The sequence below is a fragment of the Condylura cristata genome, unplaced genomic scaffold (genome assembly GCF_000260355.1).
Source record: "Condylura cristata isolate star-nosed mole 26May11 unplaced genomic scaffold, ConCri1.0 scaffold00005, whole genome shotgun sequence".
Taxonomy (NCBI): domain Eukaryota; kingdom Metazoa; phylum Chordata; class Mammalia; order Eulipotyphla; family Talpidae; genus Condylura; species Condylura cristata.
The window spans coordinates 7,695,080-7,707,132 of NW_004567106.1; the positions used below are offsets into that span (position 1 = coordinate 7,695,080).

Here is a 12,053-nt window from a genome sequence, read left to right on the forward strand (position 1 = left end):
GTGTGTGTGTGAAGGGTTCCTCCTGCTCCAGTGCTCGCCAGCACTTCCTGGTGAGTCCTTTGGCTGAGAGCCATTCTCCCAGAGAGCTTTGGGACCTGTGCATTCAGACTGAATGAGGGGCGTGTGTTTCTCTAGATGTTGTCTGCCAAGGGTTGAAAGGGTCGCCTCTTTTGCAGCCCCCTCTCCATCCTTTCTGGCCCTGGGAGGTGAGGGTTGGGAGGAGTGTGGCTGAGGCTTGGACAGAGTCATGACTGCGTCTATGCCGGGCACACTAAGCCTTCCCCTGAGATACAATTCTTGCTTTAGACTCTGATTAGTGGAAGCCAGCACTAGGGTCCCCAGGCAGGGTGGGGCAGATGTTTCCCAACACCAAGAAGCTAGGTATAGAGAGGAACCTCCCAGATGAGGTGCCGCAGGTGGACCTGTTCTAACTCATGCCGAGTTCCTCTAACCCGTCTTGCCCACCAGCAGAGCTCTAGCTCCTCCGTCCTGGGGCTGCTGGCTCATGCTGACACTTTGAATAAGCACTTCCTAGGCAGCCCCAAAATGGTTCGCCTCATGACCTTAAACATCCCCAGTGGCTGAGCTGTGTGTATTTCACACCCTGATTTCTTGGTTGATTTCTAGTTTGTCGCATTCTGGCATCTGTCTTAGAGGTCTGTGTGCCCCCAACCCTCCTAGCTTTAGATTGTGAATCTTTACTCCTCTAATCCTGTCCTCTGAAAATAGACCCCTCCGTTTTCCACAGCTGGCTATGTGCGCCCCGTGTCTAATGCAGTCCCTGAGTTCTAAAGTCCCTAGTGTGGTGTGAGCCCCCCACAGCCCACAAAAACACAGCTTTTTAGAGTGGCTGCTCCTCCCCCTGGAGTCACGCTGCCCCCCAGTGTTCCAAGGAAGATTCTGTTGCCATGTCCTACCCTGTGTGCCGTTTAGCTTTTCCTTGCAAAATCGATGATCCTGCAGTCATTCTCCGGTTTTTATCTGTTACTGTATTGTGTAAGGTTACTCTGGCATCCTTACTCTCACCATCTTGCGATAACTCCCCACATGCTGTAGAAAAGTAATCTTACAAGGCATCTGGATGAAGATGCACCTGCAGTCATAACTTCCTGTCTACTATTTTTGCTTTGGGGGATGAAAAATCGAGTTAGAATTCTGGCATTTCAAATGCTAGTATTCATTTGAGTCACCTGGGATTCCTTTTGAATTACAGGTGCAGGTTCTCAGGTCTGGAAGTTGGACCTGAACTTCTTTCTGCAGAAAAACTGATGCTGAGGCTGTGTGCTCATGGCCCACATTTTGAGTTGTGAGGCTGCAGCATGTAGCTCTCCTGCCTCCATCTAGGTCCACTTTCTTGGGTCCATTTTTCCCCACTTTGTGTCACGGCTTCAGAAGTCAACCTGTTCTGCTGCACTTGCTTGGCAACGTTGCCCCCTCCAGCCTCTGCAGCCTCCGTCCTGGCAATGCTGGACGTGTCTGTGCATTTCCACCGCTGTGGCTCCCACAGCGCACAACAAGGGGCTGACAGTCTGAGGCCTGTCACTTAGCGTCACTTAGTGAAAAGAAGAGAAAGCTATAGAGAGTGAAATCAATAAGGGATGCAGGGCTTAGGGGACAGGGAGTAGTGGGAGCAAAGTGAGAGGGGGAAGAAGGAAATTTTAGTTGAAGGAAAACGCAGCTTAAGTCATCTGCTTTCGTTGCTGAATTTTCCAGTTAAAAACCTCCGGAGTAGTTTGAAAAATATTTTTTTCATTATCCTCTAATTTCTGTAATCCAAGACTACTTGTTTTGTTCATTCATTTATTTATAGCAATTTGTGGTCCTCTGGATTCAGGTAAAAGACTTAAAAGAAAAGTGTATGAGCCATCTCACTAGATCATGCCACCCTGAGAGATTACAGGTGAATTTGAGCCTGTCAGTGGCCCCAACCCTTGCTGACTGTGCAATCTCCAGCAGGATTCACAAAGTTCACACACCTGCACTGCACCTCGAGCCAGTTACATCATAATTTGGACTGTACGTGCCACTCATTAGTGTATTTTTTAACTTTAGTTTTCAAAGTTTTCCAGACAATTCCCACATGCATGTCCCCTATGCTAAGCTCCTTTGTCTTCTAGCAGGTGAATTGAACTCATTTTAAGTAATAAAACTTGCTGAGCTGTCCTTTACATACCTCAGGGGTTTTTTTTTATGTAAACTTTTGAAAACTTTTCAAGTTATTTTGGGAAAATCTTATTTAATCCAGCACCACCTATTGAGCAGCTGACTAAATAGTTAAACAGCTTTCTGAAAGATGGTTAACTTTTTACTTTTTCAGTCTCGTGGCTCCCCCTGCTGGTTGTTTCCAGGTAGAGCGCGCCACTCTGAGGAACCTCTCTGAATGAGTCTGTGCTGGGTCACAAACAACTCAGAATCACAGCTTTTTAGAGCAGCTTGTCTTCCCCCCAGCACACACACACACACACACACACACACACACACCCTGCTCTTTTTAGTGTGTAATACATTTGCACTTTGAGAGTTTGAAATATATTTTTAAATTTTAATATCTTTCAAGAGTACACAAAAAGGCAAATTTCCCTTCTATCATAACCACACCCCTCCACTTTGCACCCCACCACCTCCCCACCTTCTCCCTCTGGTAGCCTCAGTTCTGATGTAAGATTTCAATGGTTTGTTTTGGTTTGCTTTCATCTTTTCCTCTATAAAGTAGCTTTTCTAAAACCTGTATCATTGCCATTGCCAAAAATGGTCAGAACCAAACTAACCCCATATTTAGTGGCACTTTAGGTCTGGTCTGGTCTGGTCTGATCTGGGGAGTGGTGGAAGAGAGAAACTGTGTGTGTATGTGTGTGTGTTTGTGTGGACACATAATATATGTTTCCACACACACCACATACACACAGGTATTTTGTTTATCTTGCAACTAGAAAATATTTTGATATCAGCCATTGATTGTGTTAATTCCACGCAAAATGGTGAGCAGCGATATTTACTTGGCATAGAAAATGGTCAAGGACCAACCACCCCACTTTTGGGCATATAGCTGCAGAAAGTAAAACCAGCAACCAAAAACCACATGTATTTCCAGTGTTCACAGTCACATTGTTTACAATAATGAGAGTGTGGTAGTAGCTGAAATTCCATTCATTGGACAAACATATCAAGAAACTGTGTTCATATTACTGTGGGATATTACATCGCGCTAAGAATAGCCATCTTCAACAAATGGAGGAAATCTGTAAAAATTAAAGTCAGAACAGTACCATTCACAGAGCAGATAACTTGGCACCATGAAACACCTTTAAAAACTAGTAGACATCAGTAAACATGCTGTGGGCTCTGAGACTAAGGGGCAGGGGTGAGAAGGACATGGAGACCCAAGGGTGGGGGGGGAGGGATATTTGTCAAATTCAGCCACAACAGGAGCATCACATTTAAATGGCAGTTTAGCAATGTCATCTGCTCATGAAATTAATACTTACTTAAAAAGAGAAGAAAATGGGAAAGGAAAGCTTTCATATGTATCTTTTCTGCACACTTTTTTTTTTTTATCTAGGCATTCCCTTTTCCTTATCAACTCACTTCTTAAATTATAACTCTCCTTATGTTATAATTATGGCCAAATAAAACCAGAGGTAGCTATCATTGTATGTCCTCATCTTCACACCCAAGCTCTCTGTTGCAGTGTTACATCAGAATTGTATTGCAGATGATTATTGTGTCTGTGGAGGTAGAATTTGATCCTCATTTTAGCTAGATGCAAAATGTGGTACAGTCCAACCCTCAGCTCTGATAAAGCCTCAGAAAACAGTCTCTTCCTCAGCTCCCAAGACACTTGTCACTCTCCTGCTGGAACAGCCATCCTGAATGGACTTGTGTTCTGCATGCTGGTCTCCCGCCACAAAGACTCCTATCTGTGTACCATCCACACCTAGGAAAGGATTGGCATATTGTCAACACCCAATACATTTCTCTTATTATCTGAATGAAAAACCAAGTCGACATATGAATACGTAACATGTATGTGGTACAAAATTAGAAGTGAAGGGCCCTCCCTGGTGGCGCAGCAGGTTAAAGCACAGCACTATAAAACTAGCTACAGCCACTTCAGCATGAGTTCGATCCCTGGCCAGGGAGCTGACCCACATGGTGTAGCAGACCTCTCCTGACCTGCCTGCTGTTCCCCTCAGCAGTGTACTTCATCAGTCTGTCTATTCTGGTCTCCACTGTCTCTGGTGAATTCTCTACCCTTCCCCCTTCCCAGAGATCACCACTATCACTCATCTCTTGTAAAGGCTTCATGCCTAGTCAAGAAGTTCTCTGTCTAGAGAGAGACAATGAAGGTTTAGTCCAAACACACCATTGGTATCTCTGAGGATTTCCATGCTGACATTTGTTCCCTTGGATCATTTTCTTCTGTCCTCAGCCATCCTTGATTTCCTATGACTTGTATCTTTTCTCTTCACATTCACTATAACCCTTGGTTTCAACACCTGCACCCCCCACCCCGCGCTTTTTTTATTTTTTTTTTAACTATTGTGCCTACCCTTAAAATTTCCTTCCCTCCACCTTTCCGGGCTCCACTGGCCCCCAGAGCCACTTCTTCTCATCACCACATATTCATTGTGCTATTTTTGTGCACTCAAGCTTCAAGTAGCTCTGGAATATGTCTCTTCCACATATTCACTTGGTGATTGTTTTTCTAGATGGTGAGCACACAAGCAGGATATGAGTTAGGGGAATGCTGCTTTCTCTCTGTCTCATCTGTTTGTTAGCTGCATGCCATCTGTTCTAGAGTGCCACATGTAATATCGAAGCCGAATCTGCCAAACCGCTTCACAAGTTTCACTTAGGACTTCTCACTAAGGAGCCAGGAAAAAAATAAATCTGCCAGAACCTAAATAGCACAGCCACAAAATAAGCATTATTTCACAGAAAATAATCATTATTTCAGAGCTGTTGTTGTATATACATGTATTTTATTTTAGAAGTCAGTGAGTTGTCCATTCCCTTAAAGTTCATAACTGAGTTTTAAGTCATCAACAACCCTCAAGAGTGCCCAGCTCATAAAACTGAAAATCCTGAAGTGGGAAACCAGAATATTCCATGGCACTTCATTAGCATATTTTTGCTGCGAACCACTTTTTTTTAAAGACTTATTTATGTATGTATACAGAACTGGGGTACAGGCCAGAGGCCTAGGGGTGGTGAGAGGATTCACCAGACACAGAGTGAGGAGTAGAATAGTGACAAAATACACTGCTGAGGGAGCAGCAGGCGGGTCAGGATAGGTCTGCTGTGCCATGTGGATCACCTCCGGGGCGGGCATTAAACTCATGCTGAAGTGACTTTAGCTTCTTAGTGCTGTGCTTTCACCCACTGTGCCACCAGGGAAGGCCATGAACCACTTTTATCTGTGTCAGCTCAGTTAGGATTCCTCTGTACCAGTGGAATCTGTCTTAGAGATTTCTGTGTGTTCTTGACTCAAGAAAATATCACTAGTCCTTGCTCTGCTTAGACCATCAGTTTTCTTCGGGGAAGGTCTATGAACTGCTGTTTAACAGCCCCAGGGTGTATCTAAAAGCAAAATTGGAAATTTAAGAGTTAGTGGATCCATTAATAATTTGTAAGGATAAGTAGACATTTCTGAAAAGTATGAGTTTAATTCTGAGCTCTAGAAGTTTGGAATTTCCTTTTTTCCTGTTGTTTCTAAAGTAGATGTTTCAGCAGAGGCCTTTTTTTTTTCTCTCAGCATCTCCCTCTGCCCATCATTGAAGGTGAGATATTAGGTGGCATTTACACCAAACCCATCTGTGCAGAGGTAAACACAAAGAGTAGGTTTGAGGTCATTAAATCACAGTTTATTGGGGTTGGACAGCAAATCTCCACTGATAAGGTGGGATGATCTCTTGCTTGTCTTTATAAATGCTAAGTAGTCTAGGAAATCATTGAGATGCCCTCTGGAAACTGTTTTTGTATGAATATGGACAGGGAAATAATACTATTCTGTATTTTATATTTTGACATTTGCTTTTTACTACCATATAAATGCTAGGAAGCCAAATATTTTTCTCTATCCTGAATTCCCCTCCAAAGGCCCATGCCTACCCTTTACACATCTTCCACCCTGACCTACAGCATTTCCAGCATGGAATATGAATAGGACCAAAACTAAACTCAGTACCTCCAAACTTGCTCTATTGTCTGCTTTCTTGGTTTCAGCTGACAACATCTTGTTTATATAATGGCTCTTAAACAGTGAGACAAACATTGTACATATGACTCAAAATGCACATACACACAGAGATTTATTTGAACAAATGTTTCCTAAAACAGTATGTGTCTTTACCATTATTTCATCATTTGAAAGCTGTCCACATCAGTACCCTATATGAAATCCGCAACCCTCCATGGGTGATGTGTTCTGTACTGTGAGAAACCTGGAACAGGGAAAGTGCAGTCTCTGCCTCAAGTGTCCCATTCCACTGTGCAATCTACAGTCCAGTCATACACCTCTATGGCAGTCATTCAGCATTTATTAGTGCCAGGCACATGATAAGCATGGGATCCACAGGTGAACACCATGATCTCCATCCAAGGTCCATGGTCCAGTGTGGAAACAGGCATGTAATCTGAGGCAATGCATAGTCCTTCAGAGAACTCTGCACATAGGCCTTGGAGAGCCCAAAGATCACAGTTGGAATTTGGGCCTGAGAATCCAGAAACTCTTTCACAAAAATGTGACCTGTGAGCTGAAGCTAAAAATAAGCATGAACTTAGCCAAGTTTAGGCCCAGAACGTTCCCAAACTTTTATGAATGGACGGGGGCCTGAGCTATGTAAAAGGCAAGTATTTTGACAGAACCTTTCCTCATAATCAGAACATTCTGTCATTCCAAATCACTTCCCTCACCAACCCAACCATAAAGCAGTGTTCCTTCTCCCATCCAATTATCCTCTCCCTTCTCCAGGTAGAATCCAACACACCATCCTTTGGGCTCTCCCCCACCCTCTCTGTCATCCCTATGAGAGCTCTTGTTAGGTTGAGGGCAACTCTTCACTGCCCCCCTTCCAGTCCCTCTCCAGGGTGGCTGCACCTCCTGCTGAACCCTGGTCTCATCTTTCCATTCTTCTCAAGTGTGAACACAATGATAAATGTTAGCACAGTGAAGAGATGGACCAAGAAGGGAACAGGGGAAAGTACAAGCCTTGGGCATAGGATTAAGGCGAAGCTGTTTAAACAAATCTGTAGAAGACACCTTAGCATATCAGGCCATGTTGTTTTAAGCCCAAAGGTGGCCTCAGATGTTCAAAGCCAACTTATTATTTTTTTAAGATTTATTTATTTATTTATTTATTTATGCATACAGAACTGGGGTACAGACCAGAGGGGCAAGGGTGATGAGAGGATTTACCAGAGACAGAGTGGGGAGCAGAACAGGCAGATCAACGAAGTATACTGCTGAGGGAAGCAGTGGATGAGACAGGAGAGGTCTGCTGCACCATGTGGGTCACCTCTGAGGTGGGCGAGGTGCTGGGGATTGAACTCTGCACCAAAAATGGCTGAGTCTAGCTTACAGTGCTGCGCTCTAATCCATTGTGCCACCAGGGAGGGTCTCAAAGCCTACTTACTGACAGATGTGAAGATTATAAATATTAATGTCACATCAGATGGTGTTTTCTTCCACACTGTTTTATTTGCAAAAAGCTACCTTTGACTTTTCAGAAAGCCTCTTTTTCCTGCTAATGTTTTAAAAGTATCTTTGTAATGGAATTCTTTGTCAATTAATATAAATGGAAATCTGACTTCAGAGACGGTGCTCACCCATTTTCCTAGTGCCAAGTAGTCTGTCATCTTGACATTTAACCTGAAATGTTTTTCCAAAAACACTTAGTGGAAACCAAAATAGATTTTTTAAATCTTCTTTTCCTTTGCCCACTTTCTACCTACCCACTTTGTATTTCCTATGCAGATGGCCCAAGAGTGGGAGGCAGGAGAAGAATTTGTGGTCTGGCTTCTCATCAGTCACTACTGTTAAAAACTTCAAGTCTTATGTGTTTTCTCTTTGCAAATAATTTTTATGAGAAGCCCGTACTTTCAGCAGTCACTCTGAAAGAGGACACTGTATCTGGATGAGGAGAATACCTATGAGAATGTTTGCTGATGCGAACATTGTAGGAACAGGTACAGTTAGGGTAGCAATCAGATTTTTATTAGAAGGAAGCTCCAATTCTGAACTTTTCATTAAACTTTCAGAGGGTGTATTTCACATGCAATGATTTGGTTGTGATCAATTTGTGTTTGTGAGCTGAAAATTCTTCCTGTGGTTGCTAAAGTTTCATACTATTAGATCCCTTGTCCTTCATGCAGAATTCAATGTGAGCTAATGTGGAACTTGCCCCACTCAGGTGAGCTGTGTTTGCTGCCCCAAACCTGGTTGTTTGTCTCTCTTGGGAAAAAAAAATGTTTACAACTAGTGAGAAGAAAAAGGAAACTGCCTTTGCAGAGACACTGTTATCACAGCTTGTCATGTCGGAGACATGACTGTCTGTTTTCCTGTCATGTAACTCTTCAGCCCCCTCACCTGTCTCCTTCCCCCTCCCTTTCTCAGCTTGTCAATAGTGTGACCTTGTTTGTGTAAATCTACCTATTAATGACAGTGTTAACTAGTGGTTACAAAATAACCAGTTCTAATTTGAAAGAATAGTTGTATCATTGATCCCTTGAGCCCAGATTCAGTGTCCAGTTGTGTTCAACAAGGTGCATAGTAGGTGTATGCAACCTTGAGCCACTAGGGTGTGGAGGGTGAATGAAGCACTCACTGGGTGTACACAGTCCTGTGACATCTGTGTAAGTAAACGGATCAGTAATCAGAGCTCTGTATGTCTTTGTTGCCTAGTTGTACCTGCTCATCTTTGGAGACATGGTAAAGTGCTGCATTTCCTCGCATGTTGTCATTCTGCCTCCTTCGTTAGCTTCCAGCATTTGCATTTTTTTTTCCAAAGATTTATTTATTTAGGCCCTCCCTGGTGGCGCAGTGGGTTAAAGCACCGCACTAAGAGGCTTAAGCCACTTCCGCATGAGTTCGATCACCGCCTGCCCCGGAGGTGACCCACACGGCACGGCAGACCTCTCCTGACCTGCCCGCTGCTCCCCTCAGCAGTGTACTTCGTCGATCTGCCTGTTCTGCTCCCCGCTCTGTCTCTGGTGAATCCTCTCACCCTCCGCATCTCTGGCCCGTACCCCAATTCTGTATGAATAAATAATTAAAAAAAATATTTATTTATTTATACAGAGCTAGGATACAGACCAGAGGTGCAGGGGCAGTGAGAGGACTCACCAGGGACAGAGTGGGGAGCAGAATAAGCAGATTGACAGATTGAGGGGAGCAGCGAGTAGGTCAGGAGAGGTCTGCCACGCCATGTGGGTCACCTCCAGGGCTGGAGATCAAACTCGCACTGAAGCCACTGCAGCTAGCTTTCAGTGCTGCATCCTAACCTGCTCTGCCACCAGGAAGGGCCTGCCTTTGCCCTTTTTACCTGTTTAACTATCCATGGTAGTCCTAGTTTGATTTCTCTTCTAAAGGGCAGTGCCTCCCTGCCCTTACCCTATTTTCTGTGTGTGCGTTGCAGAATAGCTAATGCTTATGTCATGCTTACTGGGTGCTAGGTGGTGTTTTTGCTGCAAATGAGATAAGTGTTGTTGTCACCCCAATTTACAAATGAGAAAATTGAAACTCAGTGAGGTGACTTCTCACCCAAGGCATTAGGGGTAGCAGGTTGGGAGCAAGAATTTAAACTAAAACAATCTGCTTTTAGTCTGGGCATTTAACCCTTCAGTTTTACTAGGCAATTTATTTCAATAGTGGAGAGTAGATGATCGAACTGAATATTCCAGTGGCGTGTACAGTTATAGGTGGGCTAGAATTCTCTTCACTTTCTTTAACCAGGTCAAATATTGTAGTGAGAAAAAAGTAGATGGGGAAAGATGGTGCAATATATATATAAATGGCATATAGGAAGAACTTTATTTGTGGAAGAGGAAACTATCAATCATAAAAGTAAAGACGTTAGTCATAACGAGTACTGTGGCTAACAGAGAATATGAGTCTCTGGAGCTGTCTGTCCTTTGAAGCATTCTGATGCTCAGACAGAGGGAGGAAATGAGAGTCAAAAGATCTGATGCTGGAGTGAAGGGCCAAAGCTCATGAATAAATCCAAACTTTCTTCAGTTCCATGAAGATGACAGCTAGTTGTCTGAGTATTAAGACTGAGTACTAAGCCAACGTATTAAGTTTAGTGTTGATAAAATGCAGCAGAATTAACTTGTCTTACCACAGTCAGTTGCATTGGCTGGAACACTGACATTCATCTTGGGTGGCTCTTTAGCCTGTTTTGTTTTTACTGAAATAAAATCCCTGGCACATGATAATGGAAAAATAGCACAGGGTTTCATCATATGCTGTGTTCTCTTTTCTACCCGAAAGAATTTTAAGTGCTTCGGAAATACTAAGTCTGTTTCCACAATTTCCTGCTCTCCACTAGGTTCTTGGAACACCCAATGAAGACACGTGGCCTGGAGTTCACTCTTTACCACATTTTAAGCCAGGTATGTTTCATGAATTATAAGTGACTAAATGCTTCCTCTGTGTAAAGGGTGAAATATCAGTGCTTTCCCTCAAGGTAATATATTATACTGACAAATTCAGTTTCCTTTTGCCATTGTATTATTGCCTGTTAGTGAATTGAATCACTAATTGACTCACAGTGAATTGGTTCACAGTTTGTCTCTCAAGATAGAGTTAATGACATCCCTCAAGAGATTTTCATATGTACTTGGCTTAATTTGACTAGCCAGTCTTGCAGTAACTATTAACTCCATCACTGCCTATAAAAACATCATTTTAATTGTGCTGCAAAAATCCGTCTGTGTGACTTCTTATAATAATAGTGACAATATAAATTGTAACAAGAAAAACATCACATTTGGATTTTTTAAAAAAATATTGCAATATATGGTCAATTAGTTTGATTTTAGACATATAACATGTTCTTAATTATCTAAGAACGTTGTTAATTCACCCTTTTTAATGTGAAATATCTAAACCCAAAGTTGGAAAATATCAGAAAACACAACTTTTAATAAAATAAGGTAGTCACATTTTTTCTCACCAGCAGGTGGCAGTCATGCGATGTTTAGTTTTAATAATTAAACTTAACAACACCAATGCCAACCATGGTGTATTTAATTTTGATAGGAGGGAGAAAGGTTTGAAATTGAAAATTTAATAAAAATCACTGGGGTAAATTATTGTAAAATTATTTTGTTGCTGAGTGTTTTTTTTTCCTTTTCTTAGATGCAAAAAAATGTATTATAAAATGCAGACCCACCATAAAATTACTGAAAGGGATTTTATGGAAGATCTAACAGTCTGTTGTTTTGTGTGGGAAATAGCTATAAATAATTTCTGTTATGGAAGCCAAGTGTGTTCTTTTTCTCTTCTTCCTCTCTTTTGGGGGACCATCAGGAATAAATTATCAATCCTAAACAGTGACTGAGTTGGGAAACTATTTTTACTCTTAATATTTTTCTTCTGAAGCTGCATAGTGTGCTGAGAATTCTTTTGTCTTCTTTGGCTCTCCAAGGAAACTCTTTATACTTCACTGAAATTCTAAAATAACTATGTTCTATAAGACTGTGGAGACTTAAACAGTTGAAAGTATATTTTTTTTCACTTTTTTTAAGCAAGCAAGAAGCATTTTCTAACTGCCCCTCTTGGTCTTAATGGGCTGTGAAAGCACAGCTCTTTATGTATGTTTCAAATATGGGCTCTTATAGGAGTTTAACTCCCCCCTATTAGTATTTATGAGGAAAAAAACAGTACAAGAAGATTTTAAGTGAATAAAGTTAGATGCAGAAAGAAATAACACAGTCATTCATGCTGCCACACTTTTGCACTACAAAACATGGAATCATTTCTTTCTTTTTTTTTTTTTAAAGATTTATTTATTCATGCAGAACTGGGGTACAGGCCAGAGATGCGGGGGGGG

At 42.1% G+C, this 12,053-nt stretch overlaps 1 protein-coding gene across 3 annotated transcripts in view; it reads left to right on the forward strand.

The window, feature by feature from the left end:
* The window catches only part of CDK14 (cyclin-dependent kinase 14), a 530,627-nt gene that overhangs the window by 372,622 nt on the left and 145,952 nt on the right, over positions 1-12,053 (forward strand). For all 3 annotated transcript variants that reach the window (XM_012720955.1, XM_012720957.1, XM_012720956.1), the window contains one exon: positions 10,548-10,611. In XM_012720955.1, the coding sequence (XP_012576409.1) occupies positions 10,548-10,611 (64 nt within the window). The remainder of the gene's footprint in view (positions 1-10,547; positions 10,612-12,053) is intronic.